The 21,922-nt window shown below is 38.2% G+C and overlaps 1 protein-coding gene across 4 annotated transcripts in view; it reads left to right on the plus strand.

Moving 5' to 3' along the window:
* The window catches only part of UNC13C (unc-13 homolog C), a 543,682-nt gene that overhangs the window by 472,507 nt on the left and 49,253 nt on the right, over positions 1-21,922 (plus strand). For all 4 annotated transcript variants that reach the window (XM_053928749.1, XM_053928748.1, XM_053928751.1 and 1 more), the window contains 2 exons: positions 399-479; positions 14,196-14,343. In XM_053928749.1, coding sequence (XP_053784724.1) covers positions 399-479; positions 14,196-14,343 — 229 coding nt within the window. The remainder of the gene's footprint in view (positions 1-398; positions 480-14,195; positions 14,344-21,922) is intronic.

The raw sequence follows: 21,922 nt of genomic DNA on the forward strand, positions 1-21,922 counted from the left end.
GTCTTTATCAGTAGTAATTGAGAGAGGCCAAAATTCACCTCTTAAATCCCTCCCATAATTGACCTTTAGGGTTACAGAACATAAAGCAAGGAATTGAGGTGAAAAAGCTTTGCCTCACATTTTTCAGGTTTCTCACTTTATCCTAACATTAACTTGTAAGTGAAAAAAAAAAGCCACATGTGAATTAAAGTATTATTCTTTAATAAAACATTTAGCATTTCTTCTTTTGGCAAAATGGATATTTATTAAATATATTACAAAATAATCATCTAAAGTATGTTGATAAGATATTTTGAGTAGAAATATTTACACATGGGAATTATATTGATTTTGTTTGAAAATAGTTGTTAAATAAATGAACTGGTTATTTTATAAGCAATTGTTCACCCATTTCACAGGAGCACATGATTCGAGAGGATGCCAAGGGCCTGACGCTCAGACAGTGCACTGTAATGGAGGTGGTCCTGGCTACCATCAAGGTAAGGCCCCAGTGCCTCTGGCTATGCATCCACAGCCCCCCGTGCAGCCTCAGAGAAAGGTACCCCAGACACATATCCATGGAGCTGTGCCATCCATGGACAGTTGTACAGATACATTCCAGAAATGTGTCCGACTTATCCTATACTATCTTCTTATTCCATCCATGTTACTCTGCCCTTTTACTTGCCCCCTTTGTCTACCTCTAGAAAACATTGTGAAAGCAATGTTGTAACATCTGTTTTCAAAGAAAGACATGTACTATCCGCAGAGCCCCGTTAAACAGATGCTTCAGGAGATTAGGGGTTAACAGAATTTTTATGTTCTATGCTTGTTGAAATAGTATTTTTTGTTATTTTTATGTTTTAATAGTTTATTTTTACTGTACTTTCCCCATTACCATTTATCCCCCCTTATGCCCTCTTTCACCTCCCCTTACCCGCCTCCTGAAATGGTTTTTCAAAGATCAATCTTCTCCTCTTTCACCTTAATTGCAATAATTTAATTGTCTGCTCAAAGCTCAAAGGCATTGTGTTGTGTGCATCAATTTTTCATAGCCAATGGTTGACAAAAGTTGTCGTGTGGGCTAAATGTGGGCAGATCTCAAATTCAACTTAGCATTTTTTTGTTTTCATAGATCCCTTATTTTTTATGTACATAAGTTTTGTATTTATATGTTGAAGTTTATTAAAGAGTGAAAACTTAATTTTTGTTCTAAATTCAAACCGTGTCCAGTGCCTCCACACTTCAGTGTGGGCAGCATCGATTATTCAGGGTGTGTGAGCAGTGCAGCACAAAGTGTCGGCTACCTGGAGCAGCCTTCAGAGCAAGCAATAGTCTCGCCAGATAGCAACAGACCTTGTGTGGTATTCATTAGAACAGAGTTCTACCTGTGTAACCACTGGACACCTTCACAAAACGACCGCCTTGTGGCTTTTGTTTTGCAATGTTGGCGTTTAATAAGAGGCTGTCTTCTACTTCTTCAGTGTCAAAAGCTGCAAAATGAAATCTGTGAGGTATAAGTTTTGTAACACCTAGTGGAAATGGGGAATGTGAATTTAGGCTGTGAGATTACAGAAATAGAATTGCTAAATATGCAGCAAGATTATTGTCTGAATAAAACTTTTTGAAAAAGAGTATTGTCTGGAAGTATGGAAATTTCACAAAATAATTTTCAGGAAAAACATGAAAAATAAAGATAGGAAAAAGTGAAAAAACAGCTATTTTTAAAAATGATTTTCAAAAAATGTAAATAAGAAATGACAAAAAGATAGGGAAATGCTAGTAGAAAAAATAAGAACTCTGAACTGCTGCATGAAGAGGAAAAGAAGTAAAATTTTTAGAATCTAAATTTATCTCTTCATGGATTTTATTAGGTGAATGTATGGCCATAAGAGAGAAAGAAAAATGTGTTCTGTGAAAATGAGGAATGACGTTCAAAGTAGGACAGACCCGGCTCCTGTCCGCAACCACAGTATTTCTCTCATTCTTCTTGGTCAAGACACACGGCCAACACCTGTAGGCCGAGCTCTGCCCAAACTCTGGGTCAGTCCTGACCTCCAAATAAATCTACATCTTGACAGCTCAACTATCCCATCTTCCTGTCTGGGTCCTCTGTGATGATCTTTTAACTTAACCTTAGCCACCAATCACTCGCCTTGCTTTTTAGAATTTATCTGATGTCCAAACTTCAGTAAATGGGCCTGTGTCATTATCTTATTATTCCAGTACTGGAGTCTGACCCTGGAACTCCTGTGCCTCAGAGCCTGAGGTTGGGTCTCCAATATCCCTATTCCCTAACTTCTGTGATGCCAATTCTTTCTCGGGGTCTCCATGCTTGGCCTGCTATTAGATTATCTTGTTCCCGTGGCCTGCCCTTCTGCCAAGGCATTCTCGTGATATTTGCTTTCAATGGCCCTGTCCTCAGTTACCAAAGCTAGGACTCCCTTTATCTTGTCTGCAGCTGAGATTTGCCCCTACTGTCTGTCTTACCAAACACTGATTCTCATGTTGACTACAAAGGAATTCAGAGAAATCAGAATACTACTTAAGATAATTGAAATATCGGGATGTCTGCCTGGAGCCCAGCAAGGGAACACTAGAAGACAAGCAGAGACGTCATGAGGAAGATGTCCTTAGAAGCAGCAGATGCTAACCAACTAACACCCAAAGGCTGCAAAAGAGATGAGCCTTGATTTCTGTTTAGTGCAATTTAAGCAAATAAAATGAGAGTAAGAAAAGAAGAAGGAGAGTGCTAAGGAGTTTGTAGAACATAGGCTGAAATACTGTTTTAATTTTTTCAACTATCTTCCAGGTATGTACATTGTTTCACCTGGTCCTTATAAATATCCTGGGTGTTAGACAGGTCAAGAATGATTATTCATATTTTTAGATGAGGAAACGGGCTATGGGGGGTTAAATTCTTTGTCTAAGGCCACAGACCTGCTACTCCTTGGCAGAGCTGAGAAAAAACTCCAAACTCTGTAGTCAATGGCCTTGCTGCTATGTCACGTTATTTCACTAAATGTTAAAAACAGGTGTAGATGACATGTGGCATGCCGAAACGGATACTGTTACTTCAGAGTGATTAATTCTTTTTAAATTAAAATCCTATATTTCAATTATTTAGATTATTTTCCAATTATTTAAAAGTAATTTAAAATCCTTTAACCTCTATACAAGTATTGATAAAAAAAATTGGCTCTCTTAAATAATAAAAATTTTACTGGATATTTTCTCATCCCAGTAACACGTAGTTTTAATTATAAACCATGAGGTTAGAATATGGTACAAGGAACAGAAGTTACAGTGATATGCTGCTGTATCATGGTTGCTTCGAGATATTCCATTCACCTGCCAACACAGCCAAATCAACAGCATTTGAAAATAAAAGTAAAAAGACGACAGCTCTGAGTCAGATAGCTAACAACTTAATCATTCTGTGCAGGCTAATAGAGAGGCCAATTGGGAAACCCTAGTTTGAGGGGTCCTAGCTGAGCTTTTGAGTCTCAGGCCACATGCCAGGAAGACTCAGGACTGCTGGATTCCCTGAAATGAGGGTTCTTTCAGAGAAGAGGAGACATTTTTCCAAAAGCAAGTACTCTTGACCTGAGCATGAATCCCAGACTTAAGAATATTCTTAAATCTTGAACAATTCTCGTTATTTGATGATGAGGTGTTAAATACCCAGGAAAAACGCTGGCTGGTTTTGTTTTCCCAACCCTTCCAGTTCCCCTGGAACACTTGGCCTTTGGGCCTGAACGCGATGCCCTGTGCTGTGCACCGCAGGTGTGTTTAACTTCGTGCAGCGGCAACACAGGGGGTTAAAAACAATAAGCATGTGGCTCAGGGCCCTCTAGCAATCTGCATTTCTTGGTATACAGGAAAGAATTTGGAATTTGCTTATTACTTTTTAATTTAATTCCAGATAACACCATTTCTGGTACTCAGGATTTCAGACAAAGCAGGATATGCAATGTGATGTTAAGCCTGAGGTTCTTATCCTGACTAAGGTCTAACTTCATCCTGTTATTCATTATTCACAAGGCACTTTTGGTGGCTGCTTCTCAGCATCTTCTTTTCTTATCATTATAAGTATCAGTTTTGCATTATTTAAAATTCACCTGCTCATGGGAAGAACACAGTACCTTACCTAGTTTGGAGCATTATAATTCAAAAATTATTTGAGGGTTTATTGTATACAGAAAATATGGTGAGGAATGAAGAGGTGGCTGGAGATAAGAGAGACTTTGCTCTTGAGTTATGAACAAAAACACCTACAATTGACAACATAAAAGAGGTGTGGACAAAGCTGTGGGGAGTGTAGCAGGGGTGGAAAATTCTCTGTGGGTCCCCAGGGAACAGCTTCCAAGAGAAGAAAATTTGGAATTTAAAAAATACATTGGAGAAAAGCAAGGGGGAAAGTTGCAGTAGGCCTAGAGAAAAGCAGGAATGAAATACTAGAAGGTGTGGGTCAGCCTGACAACTTCACGTAGTCTAGTATATGGAACAGGTCATTACTGGTGTGAGTAACAGAAAATAAAAGAGGAACATTGGATCGGAGCCAAAATGTTGAGGCTTAAACATCAAGGTAAAGAATCTGAACTTCACTTTGTTGACAAGAGGCAAGGAGTTGCTTAATCTGATATGATAATGGAAAAGAGGACTTCAGGTGTAGTAGAAAATAATTTTGTAAATATCTATCAAATAATTTTCTTAAAGTATATCTCAGTTACTAAAGGCAGGCTATTATTATATCTAAGTTTCCAAAGTTAATTACCTGCCTGAATTTACCAAAATTATGATTCAAATATTAAAAGGAAAAAAATGATGATGGAAAATCACTACCAAAATAGTATATGTAACCAAAAAGTAAACTCTTCCTGCAAATTCGGGAAGAAACATTAGCATGTTTCCATCAGTCAGTAAAAATAGATGTGAAAGATTTTCAAATATATGACAACTATGAAGAGTTGAAGAATGTAGAAAGCTTTTAAATGGGGTTATAAAAGGAATGTCTTGCTAAGCATGCAGGCAATATTTATCTTGATTTTTTTTTATTTAGTAGTACTATTTTTTTCCCTCACAAATTATAATCAGGTCTGAAGTGCTTCATTTTTTGCAGTTTCATGAAAAATACGAAAAAATAACAGAAAAAATATCTCTAGATATTTTTCAAGTTAAAGAAAAAGATACTTTATTCATAGTTCTTTTGACCCCCCCCTTTCAGATGTCATAATAGTGCTATTCACAGGCACTCTTACAGGAACAAAGCCAATTTACGACTGTAAAGGATGGAAGCTTTGACAAATATCAGAAGATGAATATAAATCCAAATGTAAATAAAATATCTGAAACCATGTGGGGAATTACACCTCTGGCAATTAGAGGAGGAGGACAGTGGGTTGTCAAGAGAGAGAAACTCCAGCGTGCGATTTCCTTTCCTTTCCTGTGGGAGTGAAAATAGGCTCGATGGGATTATTGTCAGAAATTAAATCAGTTACCTTATATAAAATAAGTAAAATAGTCCCTGTCATTTAAGAAGATCTGTAAATCTAACTACCATATTGCCTGAGAACTGGTTTAATTTGAAGGAGCCCCTCCCTGCTGTTCAACACAAGATCCCATGTACTCTAATGCAGCCAGGTTTCTCACCTCCTTTCATAATATACCTTTCATTCTCGCACAGTGCAGCTACCTCGTGAATGTGATTCTTTGCCCCAAGCAATAGTTCAAGTCCTGAAGGCCTTGCCCGTGCACAGCAACTTATCACTATGAGGGCACAATGCCCCTAAGATTCTTCAGTATTTACTGAGACTTCCCTCTGGAAAGCAGTGTGGCTCCTTCTGTCATGGAGTTTTTACTCTAGATATAAAGATGGAAAAGGCACATTAAAAATTAGATAGTAATATGTGTTAACTTATAACATGGTAGTGTAAGAGATGTCACAGGGTGATACAGATGCTAGTTGAGGGGCACAGATAAAAGTGGTGAGGGTTTAGAGGACTAGACAACCACTATGAGTTGAAGGGATCAGGAAAAGCTGAAGCAGAGGTCTTAATGGGATGGAAAGGAGCTAACAGTCTGGATAGGAATGACAAGTTTTCCTTGGAGGAAGACTCATGACTTGAACATAGCCAGAGAGAAAGGATTTCACCATAGAAAGGCACAAGACCAGAGGGTTAGGAGTCAGTGACTAGACCGTTCCACCCACCAGACTGGATCTAGCAGGAGGTTTGCATAGTAAAACAGTGTAAAATTAGCTTTAAGTTAAAAGTACAGAGGTCCTTTTGTACCCTCAGTGGATTCTGTAAATGAGGAGCCATTGATGATTTTGCAAATATGTGGCACACCAGAAGTACCACTTTAGCAATGGAAATTTACAGCAGTGTGCAAAAGGGATTGAATGACTCAAGATTATAGTCACAAAGATCAGGTACAGTTATTTAATGAATAAGATGATGAAGGCTATCACCATGGAGGTGGCCGTAGGAGTAGAAAGGGAAAGATGAACGAGACACAAGAAAGGGAGAGTCACTGGAACTTGGTGACTGAAATTGGGGCAAGAGTAAGGGAGGAGCCCAGCGTGACTCAGAGGTTTTCAACTGAGTGGCTGGGAAACCATGGTTCAGCTGAGAAAAACAGCAAATTAAGCAGGAGGGTCATCTTCCTGTTGCCACATCGGAGTAAGATATGGAGTCAGGAATGGGAAAACAAGTATCCAGGAACTGTTGGAGGCAGGGACCGAAGCTCAGGAAAGAAAGCAGGGCTAGAGTTTGGGCAGTTATTCTACCAATTAAGTATATTTTCTTACAAGCAAAATGATCTTTACAGTTCACAAAGCTGTTACAGATGGAGTAATTAACTTCATCTTCACCACACTACAGTCAGGCACAGAGGATATTTCTGTTCCCATTCTACAAATAAATGAACTGATATTCTGTGAGGTTAAGTAATCTATGCAAAAATCACATTGCACAGAGAAAAGATTAAAAAATTACATTTTCTAGGACATTTTAAACTAAAGGGCAGAGAGTCAAAGAGGTGAAGAGGAGTCTAAAATCTCAGAATTGGATCCATAACCAACATCTCCCTTCTTCTGCTCATACAGAGCGACACCATCTGCAGCGTTGTTGGCCTGTGGCTACTGGCCACCACCTAATGGCCAGTAATGGGACCTCACTAACTCATAAGCAACAGCCCCAACTTTTTTATTGTTATTCAATTACAGCTGTCTGCATTTTCTCCCCATCCCTCCACCCCACCCCAGCCAACCCCACCTCCCTCCTCCACCTCCACCCTCCCCCTTGATTTTGTCCATGTGTCCTTTATAGTAGTTCCTGTAAACCCCTCTCCCTACTCTCCCCTCCCCACTCCCCTCTGGCTATTGTTAGATTGTTCTTAACTTCAATGTCTCTGGTTATATTTTGTTTGCTTTTTTTTCTTGTTGATTATGTTCCAGTTAAATGTGAGATTATATAGTATTTGTCCCTCACCGCCTGGCTTATTTCACTTAGCATAATGCTCTCCAGTTCCATCCATGCTGTTGCAAAGGGTATAAGCTCCTTCTTTTTCTCTGCCGCATAGAATTCCATTGTGTAAATGTACCATCGTTTTTTGATCCACTCATTTGCTGATGGGCACTTAGGTTGCTTCCAGTACTTGTACAGCCCCAATTTTTAAGGTGCACTTATTATTGCAAATTTTTAAATTGAACCAAAAATCTGCTTCCCTGATACTTGTAGCTATGCATTAGTCTTCTTTCTGTCCTTTGAAACTACTATAAAAACTTATATTTCATTTTGTATACAATATCCCTTCAGACAGAAGAAACTGTCAATGCTGCCTGAAGTTGTTGCCACCAAATACTAAATAACATGTCCCCAGCCCATACACAACCCTGCTCGTCTACCTTCAGATGCTCTTCACTTTTCCTACTTCTCACAAACAATGAAGCCTAGGAATGAATTAGGAATGACTCTAATATTCCAGATTTGTTCTAACAAGCAGAGAATGTTGTTGTTCTTGACCTGATTACCTATATTAATATATGATAAGATTTTATTAGCTTTGATAGATGCCCCATCACTTACTAAATCATGTTGAACTTGAAAGCAAATAAAGCTTTATGGCTTTTTAAATATTACTGATGTTACACTAAGTCAACCCCTATTCTGTTGTTTGCAGAAAACATTTTATCATAAATAAAGACCCCTTTTCTCTTTGTCATCTGATCCAGTATATACGTTGACCCACTATTCCAGGCTGCCAAGACCTTTGAACACAGATTCTGTCATCAATGTAATAACTTCAAGCTATAGCTCCATTGCACACATTTGTAAAACATGCTTTCTGCCTTTGTCTGTCCAAGTCTGTGGTGAAAATATCAGCCAGGACAGAGCCAAGGGTAGGGAGAATGTCATACAGCTGACATCCTTGTCCTTCACAGCACTGAACAGCCGACTTCTCTATGGTCCTCTTGTTACCAGATAGGGGCCTGGCCCTGAGCAGATCTGCCTACAGCCAGCTGTAGTGTGTGGGTTCTTAACTTCATGAGGAAACATTTCACAACACAAGTCCAGGTGACTATGAAGATTCATTTATTAAAGCTGGGGACAGTGAAAAAAGGAAGGGCTTAGCATAGAAGAAGCAACAGGAGAGCCTAGGCTGGCAGCCTTAACTCACTGGGAAGCCAGAGAAAAGAGGGCTTTGGAGACAGGTTCAGGGGACTAGTCTGGGACAAGCTGTCAGCCTCCCATTGCCTTAGAGTTTAGGAGACTTGTGCCTATGAAGAAAGAAGTTGGGGGATGAAGAGGGGCATGGTGCCAGAGTGAGAGAGCCCACACTGGGTCCATTGTCTTGAGGCTTTTATCTCCCTCTTGCTGGCGGGAATTTTAGGGGAGATCTCAGGGGAGGGTTTCAGCAGAACATTCACCAGTTGCCCGGGGGTGCTTTTTCAGGGTCAGCAGAGGGCAGGGGTCTTTAGTCATTGGGGTTGGTTCTGGTGTTGCCCACCTGGTTTTGCTGCTTTTCTGGGCCTGGAGCTGAAATACAACCAAGGCCTAGATGTTATCTCCAGGGAGGTGACCTGTATCTGGCTGTTAATTGCTCCGCCATTGTGTTCAGCTTTCTGTCCCAGTTTCCCTATTCCACTTGCCAAGGGATTTTCCTAGCTTCTTACTATCCTGTCTCACTCTAACTGATTGAAAATTCCTTTCTTGAATGAGAATAAAATGGCCTGTCCCAATGTGTTATTTTGCCAATTATTTTCTGCTAATTTGCACCAGTCTAAGTAAAACATCTGAAAAATCAAACAGGTTCGGGGATTATGTTGCAAGTTGCAGAGGAACAATAAGAAACTGAGTCATAGGGGTTTTTGTTGTTGTTGTTTGTTTTTGTTTAGAACCAATGGAGAAGAACCCAGTTTTCCACACACACAAAAGGGAAACTTCGAGAAGGTTTAAAATCCCACATTCGCAAATTCCCCTCTAGGACATAATTCCCCTCCAAAATACTTACTATAATGAATAGAGAGCAACTCAGCCTCACTGAGCTGTGGATAGTGGATTTTAATAGCTGAGACATTCACTCCCACACATTAGCCTCATGTTTATATCCCTTAAGCCAGGGCTCTTGCAGAGTCAGAATTAAATTGAAATCTCTGAGTGACGCGCATGCAGTGACTGCATCCTCCTTTCTCCTGACTATCTGCACTGGTGAGATAAACAGACCCCTGCTCTTAGGAGCCATGGCCAAAGTTCTGAACACCATGTGACAGGCTTCCCATTAGGCAGCATTCCATCAAGGTTTCATTTGCATAACCACAGAAGTCATTTCCTTTGCTCTTTGAGTAATGAGCCAATACCATGTTTTATTTGTCTGTGTTCACTGAACAAAGACTTTTATTCATTGCATCTTGCTTTCTTGTTTTCTCTCCTAACATTGCTACCTTCTGTCCCTGGTGTGTCTTGCAACATCTCCTATTATACAAAGCACCCAAAAGACAAAGGCATCATTTCCGCCCTTACAAATCTTCTGTTCACTTACCATCCTGCTAGAGCCTTTGGCAGAAGTCAGTTCAGTGTCAGCTGAAAGCTCTTGGGAAACCGTTAGGCTTTCCTCTGGAACAAACTCGTATCTTATGTTTTCATCTCATGATTAGTTCCCCATGTACAGAGACCTACAAAATAATGCCCTCCCAGTAAAAACATGTCTTCCTATAAAATTATCATAAGGGATTCAAGAAGAAATACATAGTTTGTGTCTTCATAGCCTAACTCTAGTTTCCTTCTTTCAGGAAGCCTTCTAGACCCTCAAAACTCTCCCTGTTATGTGAAATCCAGTCACATTCCTAGGATTTCCTAAATCATATCTCATGGAATATTTGTGTCCCCAAGTGTTAATAAATGTTTTACGTGATATGTGTCTTGTAACCAAATAATTTTAAGAATGAGGTTTCATTTCCTATGGTTTCAGTTAACAGCAGTCAACCACAGTCCAAAAATATTAGAGGGGAATTCTTAGGAATAAACAATGCATAAGTTTTAACTTGGGTGCCCCTCCTAGTAGCATAGCGATATCTTAGCCATCTCGCGTCATGTTGCCTCGGATGTAAATCATCCTTTCGTCCAGTGTCTCCACACTTTGTACACCCCCTGCCCATTTAGCCTATTAGTGGCCAACTTGGGTATCAGATCAACTGTCGTGGTATCACAGTGCTTGTGTTCAAGTAACCCTATTTTACTTAAAAATGCCACATTCACGTAACTTTTGTCACACTATATTATCATTAAGTGCTCTATTTTACTACTAGTTATTGTTGTTAATCCTCTATTACCTAATTTATAAGTTAAATTTTCTCATGGGCATGTGTGTATAGGAAAAAATAATTTATGTAGGGTTCGGTGCTATCCTGGTTTTCAGGCATTCACAGGCGGTCTTGGAACATACCCCCTGCGGATAAAGGGGGACTACTGTGTGTTAATGAAAGATTAAACAGATTTCTTTACCACAGTGGGTCTCAGAGCCTTTCATATGTTAATAAACATTGTGAATCTTTAAGATTATAATACCATCTCTCCACATCCTCTCCAACACTTCTTTGTTGATTTGTTTATGATGGCCATTCTGACCAGTGTGAAGTGGTATCTCATTGTGGTTTTAATTTGTATCTCTCTGATGGCTAGTGATGCTGAGCATCCTTTCATATGTCTCTGGGCCCTCTGTATGTCCTCCTTAGACAAAACCAAGCAGGTCAGAATCAGGGGAGGCAGGTGGGGATGCCTGGGGTTGGGGGACAGTGGTGGGAGGAAAATGCAGACAACTGTTCTTGAACAGCAATTAAAAAAAAAAAAAAGACTACAATGCCATCTCTAAATTTTCCTGGGTCCACCACTGCCTAGAGGCAACTTAAATCTTCTAGGCAGCACAACTTCAGTGATGAGAATAGAATAATAGTAGCAAACCAGCATTGTTCAAATTATACCAAAGAAACATGTTCTGAGAATTATAAGTACCTCAGTTCTTCTCAGGTGTTGTTGGTTACCCAGGGAATTGTCTTCTTTCTCTCGTCCAGTTACAGTGACATAGCTAGGCACTACTGAAAGTTAAAATGGTGATGCTGATAAAGTGATAAGCATCAAAGATGTCACCTCTTTAGAGACCTCTACTGACTCCTTCCCCAGTAGAACTGTTTGCCTCCCCATTGTCTGTGTTTCAAATCATTTTCCTTACACCTGCAATGTATTGTTGAAGTCATGTTGGCATTTTGGTTCAATTTCCTAGTAGATTATAATCCCTCTGACAGCAACCTCTGGGCCTCTCTAGCTTCATATTTTTGGCAACCAGCACAAGGTCTGGCTCGTGATGTAGTTTTAAGAAGTATTTGTTAAAGGGCAGAGGGAGAGAGAACGGCAGAAGGCAGACCCTGACACTGATGCTGTGGGGAGAGCCAGGGGCCCATGGCCCTGTTCCCACAGTCAGACAGTGAAATTGTGGCCGCCCTTGTGAATGGTGTCACCCGTGCTGCTCTACGTACACTGTTACAGAACACTTTTTAAAAGAGGGCATAGTATAATTGTGACATTCGTGCCATTATTAAACAAGCCAAAGTGTTATTTACCTCATCAATTTATGAGGGAGCCAGTAAGCTCTTACAACTGGGAATTCTCAAGGGAGAACTTCAGGAACCACACATAAAGAAAGCTGAAGTAAATTTCCAAATAGGAGCAAAACAGATCCACCCACAGAACATCAGTCCTATCCTACCAGAAATAATTAATTTGCATTTATACAAACGAGTGCCAATTACATTATTACCCATTTCCTACAATTTATATTTTAAAATAGCTTAAAGACAATGAAAAGCAAAGATAAACCACTAATCTTTTTTCCTAATTTCAAAGTCACAGTCATCCCAGACAACTCTCATTAGTCCCAATAGATGGCAAAATACCATGATAGCTGCTGCTTATTCTTCTTTTACTTCTTTTTATTATAATCCTCTAGTGCTTATGCTTAGGTGTCATAAAACTGGAGCTTGTCTGAGAAACACTGAGAGAGAGAATGTGTTTCTTTCAGAGATCCTGCCTATTTTTGGTCCAATTTACCCCACTCTCTTTCCTGTTGGGGGGGGTTATTGCATCTGATGCTCCTTGGCTCTTATGTAAACAGACCTCCAGAGAGCACCCCACCACACCTTTAGGACAAATACCTTTCCCTTTCAATACATCTTTTTCCACCTTAAATATTATATTTATTTCATGTTTCATGAAGAAAGGAATGATCCTATTTTTTTTCATTCATCAACACACCTGAAACAATTCTGGACTCATAGTTCTCGATAAATACTTTCTACTTGTGAACATATTTTAACATTTTTACAAGAAGATCAAAGTATAAAATAATTTCAAATATTATGTCTTTGTCCTTTTTTTAAAAAAGTAAGAAAAGGCTTTTCCCATTATTCTATTGGGACCTTAAGTGGCCCGTTTCTTCCCCTTGGAGAGGGTGTCTGTAATTGGAGCAATCTTTCTTCTGATTAGATCCCCATTGCCCTGAATCTTCCCTACATTATACTGTTTGAAAGTGTACTCAGATGCCTACAAATGCAGGATACTTTTCTACATCTCCCTTGAACAAGGGAGAAAATTGAGGTAATTATGATTTCACGGTTCATTGAATTATTTTAGCTCATAATGTTTAAAGGAGTAGGATAGAGGGATGACACATATTCACTTAAGAGCATGTATCAAAATTTTTCGTTGAGCTTTTTCAAAATATGTTATTTTGTGGGCTCACGGGTCAGAGAGAGCCATGTTGTGATGAGTGTTTAGCATTGTTGGTGTAGAGAGAAAGTGGGAGAACCATTTGCCTGACATTAGCAGAATGTTGCCAATGGTATAAATATAGTATCATCTATAAATGATTGGGGGAGAAAACATTTTTTGTTCCATCATATATCTCTACATATTCTACTTTGCAAAGGGATGTCATGCATAATTCTTGCAGCATGTAAAATGCTAGCATTCTTCAATGACTATATTTATTGTCAGAGAGCTCACATCTTCTCTATGATCTTACCTATAGCTATTGTAATGTTTTGAGTTTGTTGATTGACATTAGCAAAAAAATAAAACCTACATGATTTGTTACATTTATCAGACACAAGATTCAGGGGATGCTGACTTTCTAAGGGCCACTCTCCAATTTTAGGTTGGCCCCTGTCTGTACCACTGTGTGATTACAGGATGGGGACGTTGGACCAGCAGGGATCTGGCCTCGAATCACAAACTAGTGTCTGGAAACATGACTAAGTTCCCTTCCTTGTGAAATTTTGCTAACCATGAACACTTTTCTCATCCTCTAAAAACAGAAGTCAATAATCAAGTTGACTATTATCTAAATGTGTCATTCCAAAGGATGCCGACCATGGCATCTTCATAATCTCATATGCATAACTAAAATTTTAAATTCGAGGAAAAGTCTTAAGGCCCAAGGATCTCAGGTCCATGGTGCAGAGCATCATTTCGGAGATATCGAGGGAACCTGAACTAGATGGTGATGACTTAGCAATGGGCATGCGGTAGCACTTTCTTTGTACCAACATTACATCGACCATACTGTATTATTCCATTTGAGCTTTACTATTACAGCCATAAAGCCCATCCTCCAGTATCACTTCCAGATGCCTCTGCTTACATTATTTATTTTCTTTTTAGCAATACTTTCATGCGGGAGGAAATGGCCTCAAAAAGAATTTCTTGGAGAAAAGCCCAGATCTTCAATCTCTGAGATATGCTCTCAGTCTTTATACCCAAACAACTGATGCCTTGATAAAGAAGTTCATAGACACTCAGACCTCACAGAGTAAGTAGCACATTGGATGTGATAATAAACCAAACACCTAGCTAAAATTCAACATAATTATTATAAATAGTATTTATGGTTTTTACAATAATACATTAAAGCAATAAGGGAGCATATGGTTAACAGAAAATTACCAATTTTTAGCATTCATAAATTTTAATGTTATAAATAATTTCAATAACACTAGGGAATGCTTAACATTAAACCCATATAGAATGGGTGACTCTCATTGGTGATTGTAAATTCATAAAATTTAACAAGACCTAGTTTTGAATATCTATGACTATGATATTCTTTTCAATTTAGTACAAAAGATTCATTGTTTGGTGGTTTTGGTAACTTACAAAAAAGTGATAATAATTCCCCAAATCCTGATTTCAAAAGTAAAATCTCCTGCTTTGGGGTTTTCTTAAGGGAAATCTCATCTTATTCTAATTTTATATGAGAAAAATTTTCAACTCTTACTTTGAAATGAGCCAAAAGGTATTTTATTTGAAGCCCAGGACTGTTTCACATGGCAACATTCCCACCTCTTATGCTTCCAGGATATCACTGTTAAATAACCTTTCTTTCAGGTTGCTTTGTGATTTGTTATAATTTGGTAATTATATGCATTCATGATCTGCCATTTCTGAGAGATTATTGCAAATGTCACTATGAGTCAAAAAGAGCCAAATGCAGGCTCAAACTCTAGAACATAATAAATCAAAGCACAGAAATCATAAATATAAATAGAAGGATATGGTCTTCACTCATGAGAGAGCCTCAGGAAAGAAAGAATAGGGATTATTTTTCCTCTGATGAAAATGCTTGAGAGTTAGGTATTTGTGTTTCTTCATGGGTATTTAACTTTTCTAACTACATCAAATATGATACTAAGGTAAGTGCTATGTAGGTGCTTGGCCTACCTTTTGCACTTTACTTTGTGCTTTCTGATAGTGTCCAATTAAGTGCTACAAACAGTTTTTAAAATATAATATGCAAACCCAGCTTACATCTTGGGATAGTTCTAGAAAGGAGAAATAAACTGAACTCATGAGGGGTTATCAAGAATATACAAATATTCAACATTAATCCCTAAATCCATGATCTTGCAAGGTTTTCTGAACTTCATAAATATCAGTTCTATTCTAACACATCACATAGTATTGTACCTTTATTTCCAGGTAATGTAAGTATATAAAATTTTTGTTTTGCTTTTATAGGTATACATTTATGTGTGCACATACATGCATACAGCCCATGTTTTCACATAGGTTCACACTACAAAACTACATATGTATATCGACTTTGGTATATGGAATTTGGCACATGCATTCAATTTTTATAATATGTGTTGTATGGCAACATTAAAAACATACGGTGGCAGATAAAAGGATCTGCAATCCCAGTAACCACCTAATTTAACATAACTTTATTTCAGTCTTGGTCCTCCTTTTTCTTTTTTACTCTCCTTTTCTGGCTCTGTTGAGTATGCACTTTTTTTTTTGCATAATTGAAATTGGCAACACATAGATATGAAACAGCTTTGCATTTTGCCCAATAGAGACCTTGAGCATTAGTTTCTGTGGAAACTAATCCCTACCTACATCATCATCCCCGCAACTGTCCCCAGCCAGGCATGATCAGGCCCAAAGAACCTGATGTGCCCTTTGCTTCCTACCTCTCCCCTCTTCTAGAACCCTTTCTGCTATAGCAGTTTTGGGGGCAGAAACTGAAGGGGAGGAGGGAAATGTCTTCAATGTTCTCTGTGTGGTTGCATCCAAATGTTGGCTTTCTGAGGGGCCCAGTGTTAGGGACCATTGTATTTGTTCAGCTCCTTGGTGACGAGAACTTATTCCAGTTCTCTTCAGGGACCCCTCAGTGACTGTCTCATACAGCACATAGTGTAGCTCTTTGCTCCTTGAATATCTGCTCCTAGTGGCCCACCCTCTGGAATTGGGTTCCAGCAAGAAGGCTGAGGCCGAGTTTCCTCCTGTGGAGTCCACTTGAGCCATAGAAAATTCCAACATTCTTTCCACATCTTTGGTGATGATGCGGGATTCTCCATTGTCACCTGCCATCTCTCTTCAGTTCTCCACCTGCTCAAACAGATGTTTATATTTCCAAATTGGGGGAGGTTGGAGGGTGGAATACTACTGCCTAATAAACATAACCATTGTTCAATCAAAAATAGAGGCAAACCAGTCTTATAAATTAATGGATACAGGATTTCTGAGTTTATATTCATACCCTCTCTCCTATCACAGTCCTATCTCAATATTTATTACCATAGATTGAATAATAAAGTTGGTCAACAACACCACATCCTTTATAAAAAAAGTAAGGAATAGGAGAGACAAGATAAATATTTGCTGAATATTAGAATTATTTATGGCACAGCTGAAAATAAAATATAGTAGAGGATACAATCTTCATTTCTATAACTGGCCCTAAAGTCATAGTTTATACTTATGACATCCAAATGCCCCTTTGGCTTCAAAGGGACCTCAGCTTCTAGGGTTGTTCAGACTTAGAAACATAAAAAAGTTGAATTCTCGAGGGTCTTCTTTATATGGGTTTCTATACTCTTTTATGGACATTTGACACTGGACATGTTGAAATAGATGAACTTGGGATCCAATCTCTGCCTTCCTTTGGTATTCACCCTGCAGATGAGCCCGTCCAGTTAATAGTAGGATCAGCTATTCCCTTTTTACACCTGATATGCTGGTAGCATGAAGAGTCCAAACCCAGTGTAAATATTGTTGCAGTTACGCAAATAATTTTCAAGCACTTAACACAGTACCAAGTACCCATGAATGAATATTTACTCTGATAGTTATTAGATTTAGTGTTTGATAATCTAAAAACTTATCTTTCGTTAATTTGATTTAGGAAGATCATACGGGTGTTATGGTAACTTTCAAATACAACATTTGAAGTAATCGGAGGTAAAAGCTAGTGCTGCGTGCTGCAGACCCTTCCGCTTTCTGTCTGAGGGGCCACAGGAGCACACTCAGCTCCATTCAGGACACACTGGGGTGCCACAATGTTAATACCCCAGAGAGCAGCCCTCACCAGTGAAAGACAAAAATTGGCAGGTTTTAAAAATCAAGAAGCTAAAATTCAGATTTAGTTGGGACAAGTCTGATGTGTGTTTTGCATAGACTCCTGAGTTCCCGTCTATAGAACTCAATTCTCCCTTGGAGGCTGGCTGGATGCCATATTCTCTTTCGGCTTCCTTACTTTTTCTCACCTCCTCAGTCCCTTAGTGTGTCTGGGATCCCTTTCCAGAGAGACCATTTACCATGAAATGCTTGTCTCAGATCTGCTTCTGGGGGAACGCAAATGCAGGGTCACACTGCTAGAAAGTGGGGAGCCAGATTTTAATTCAGCTAGTCTAGATCTCTAGATTCAATTCTCTTAACCATTGTACATATGTCTTCTTGATGAGAAGTATAAAAGGAAAATACTCTGAATGAATCTTTCTCCATGACTTGAACTTCCCCCCCATGATTTCTCAATCAGAAATACAAAACTAAATGAAATTCAACCTATAAATAAGTAAACATTACTTGGGAAAATTTTACATGTTTTCATTTACCTCATGATCAGTAAAACAAAGTAGTTGTGGTTCTCATAATTTCTAACTCATACTCTACAGGGAAATAATTTTTCAAAACTACATTAAATCATTAGCTAAGTTTTATTTAATGGATCTCCATGTTATGTAAAAGACTTTGGGATCCATTAGAAGTTAAAGTGTGCTTTTTAAAGCATTCATATTTTACTTCTTTTATTCTCATAAAGTTTTCCATATTTCTTTTTTGGGGTCTACCTTTCATTTACATTTTCTTTTTCATCTCTTTCTCTATTTTGTTTTACCCCTTGTATGTCTGTGTTAGAAAATTAACTATAATATTAATTTTTTAAACCAACTACTGTTGTAATTTTTTGCTATTTTCAAATTGAAAGGCATACTTTCCTTTAAAAATATTTTTATTTGAATTCAGCCTTTTCAGTTTATACTTATAAACCCATTATAAAAGTGGGTCGTAAGTATAGAAATACCTGCTATATCTTGCACACTTTTTCTTCTTCTCCATTTATTTATTCATTCATTCATTCATTCATTTTATCTTTTCTACTTCTTGCTTTGCTTTTATACTTTCTTCTCTTTTTCAATAGATTTTGATATCATCTTTTTCTTTTTTTAATTTATTTTTATTGTATTTTTTTCTATTACCTTTTTTTAAAGATTTTATTTACTTACTTTTAGAGAGAGGGGAAGGGAAGGAGAAAGAGAGGAAGTGAAACATCAATGTGTAGTACTGGGGACCTGGCCTGCAACCCAGGCATGTGCCCTGCCTGGGAATTGAACCGCAGCCCTTTGGTTGGCAGGCCTGTGCTCAATCCACTGAGCTACACCAGCCAGGGATTCCATTACCTTTTATGCCCCTTATACCCTCTTCTACCTCCACCTATCCCTACCCCCAGCACAGTCACCACACTGTTGTCCATGACCATGAGTCTTTTTTTTTCACTCACTCCCTCCACCCCCTAACCCTCGACCCTGAGCTGTCAGCCTGCTCTATATCTATGAGTCTGTCTATATTTTGTGTGTTAGTTCAGTTTGTTCATTAGAGTCCACATATGGGTAAAATGTATGGTACCTGTCTTTCTCTGACTGGCTTATTTCAGTTAGCATAATGCTCTCCAGGTGTATCCTGCTGTCACAAAGGGTAAGATTTCCTTTTTTTATACAGCCGAGTGGTATTTCATTGTGTAAATGTCCCATAGTTGTTCACTCACCTACTGATGGACCCTTGGGCTATTACCAAATCTTGGCAATTTTAAATAATGCTACAATGAACAAAGGGGTACTTCTGTTCTTTCAAATTAGTGTTTCGGATTTCTTCAGATAATTCGCAGAAGAGGAATCACTGGGTTATAAGGCAGATCTATCTTTAATTTTTTGAGGTAACTGCATTCTGGTTTCACAGTGGCTGCCCCAATCTACATTCCCACCAACAGTTCAAAAGGGTTCCCCTTTTGTCGTCTTTTCCTAGTAGTTGAAGAAGAAAGAAAAAAACTACAAGGGATTGATTCCCATTCGAAATTTATGTGCCAATTGGATCTCTCAATGTGGAAAACACTGTCTTCTCTCCTCTTTCTATTCCAACTATTGGAAAATAAACAAGTCCAAAATGGATATAGAAGCTTAAGTTCTTAAATGAAACTGAGTTCAATTTATGAATACCATGTTTATTATTTCAGCGACATACTACAGTAATAAAACACCATCTTACTCTGCATTCTCTTAACAAGTATTTACTGAGCATCACCTCTGAAAAAAATCCCAGACCCTGGCTGGGTTGCTCAGATGGTTAGAGCATCGTCCTAATATGCCAAAGTTGTGGGTTTGATACCTGGTCAAGGCACCAATGAGTGCATAAATAAGTGGAAAAACAAATCGATGTTTCTCTTTCATTCTCTCACTCTCAAATAAATCAATAAAAATATAATATATAGAGAGAGAGATAAAAATGAAAATTGCCCCCTACAATGAGGCATATTCAAAAGTGAGCATGAAGTTATATGCACTAGTTGCTCAATCAGTCATTCTCAGGCAGGGTCATTTTATCCACCCATTTGGCAATATCATAGGAGCTTTTGTTCTCACATCTGGGAGTGGCAGTTGTGGTCACTAGCTTCTAGTGACTGGACACCAGGGAAGCTGCTAAGCACTGTACAGTGTACAGGACAGCTCCTGAGGACAAAAGTTTACCTGGATCCAAATGACAATAGTGCTGAGGTTGGAACATCCTGCGATAATGCTTGACTGGAAAGAGAGAAGTGGTATAACAAAGGTCATGTTAGAAAAAGGGGGATTTTGGCCTGAGAAGGCAGAGGATCAGTGGGTAAACTGGGAACTGTCCAAGAAAGTATATGCTTGCACTCCTAATTTTTAAATTTCAATATGTCAAACATATTCATAGTATATTTATATAAGAAAAAAGTTTATTTTGCTTTTAAAACAAAACTCACCATATCAGTACCTATTGTTGATCAAAAGATATAATTAAAAGTGCCTAGGTTTTATGTAATGAGTAGGAATTATTTTAATATTTATAATAATTAACACATATTCCTTTTAAAGTTGATTCAGTTGTTTAAATTGGTAACTTGAAAATTATACTTTTTTGTTGTTTATCAAGAATGTGTTACTTATAGTTTTAGAGGCTGGTACAAAATCCATTTCTTGCATCTTGATTACAATATTCATCATAAAAAAAGCTTTTCTGACAGCTATTTCATTATACCATGGGCTCTCTGAATATTTTATACAGTCGTAGACAAGGAAATGTATAAAACTAAAACATATTAAGTAGAGTTTTTTTCCAATGCATAACACAATTTGGAATGAGGCACAAAATGATTAATTGCTGAGCTATCTGATGTCGTATTGTTGCCTTATCTGAGCTTTTATTACAGCTGGAGGAACCTAAATCTCAAAAGTTTTACACACTAAAGGGATATTTTATGTCCAATTTTCAATTGGCTCACAGAGAAAAATATATACTTAATGGCTATAAAAATTAAAATATATGAGATTATTTTTTAATTCTATAATCTGTCTTCTTAACTTTTTAGGAGTAATATCTTTGAATCCTTGTTTATTTAAAGTTGCTTAAAATTTAAGTCATATCCTTTCGGTCATTTTAATAACATGTTTTCTGCTAAAGTGAAGTATAATGTATTTTAATTTGAAATGGAAATAAGAGAGGTACTGATTCACATTTTACAATCTATTATTATACTTCAACTCATTAATTATATATAAAGCACTCATTATTTCTAATTATGTTCCTCAAACTATAGAAAATATGTCTGCAAATAGAAAAGAAACCCTTATTGGAAACGGTTCACTGTGAAAAGGGTATCTTCTTATCAGAAAAGTAGAACTTAATAATATTTAGGTGGCAGAAGAACTAGCATGAAAATAAAGAAATGAGCTTTGACTGGATGCTACCTAAGGAAGAAAATGCCCAGGAATGTCTTTAGCTTACGTGGAGAAGCAATATTAAAACCCACTTGGCCATTTCAATTTAGTACTGATTTGAAAGCACAGTCAGAAGTAGTTTCTCCCTTCAGCTGACAAGCCTTTCAGGGATAACCAGAGAGATCCAGAATTCCTGGCAACAAATCTGCCACTGTCTTATCCCCGGGAATGGTAGAATACAATTAGGTAGCACTGCCTCCCAAGATGAGAGGTTGACATTTCTTAGAGGCCCAGGTGGAAAAACGGAGGAGAATTTATGAGGTGTTACTCTTTCGGTGTTGCGGTCAGTCTGGTGGCATTCAAAGCTGGATGACGTTCTCCAGGCGGTCAGAAAACTGTCCACAGATAACTAATAGGAGTGGTGTGCAATACGAATCTGAGAACATTGAATTCTTTCCCAAAGGAGAAGTGGCGAGTGTTAGATAAGGGTACAGTAACCCTGAGCACTACTGCGCATGATCCAAGCGAGTGGTCTACCACCATGCTATGTTTCCTAATAATCCATACTTCTCAGGTTAAGAAATTGAGTCACAA

The sequence above is a fragment of the Desmodus rotundus genome, chromosome 7 (assembly GCF_022682495.2).
Source record: "Desmodus rotundus isolate HL8 chromosome 7, HLdesRot8A.1, whole genome shotgun sequence".
Lineage (NCBI taxonomy): Eukaryota > Metazoa > Chordata > Mammalia > Chiroptera > Phyllostomidae > Desmodus > Desmodus rotundus.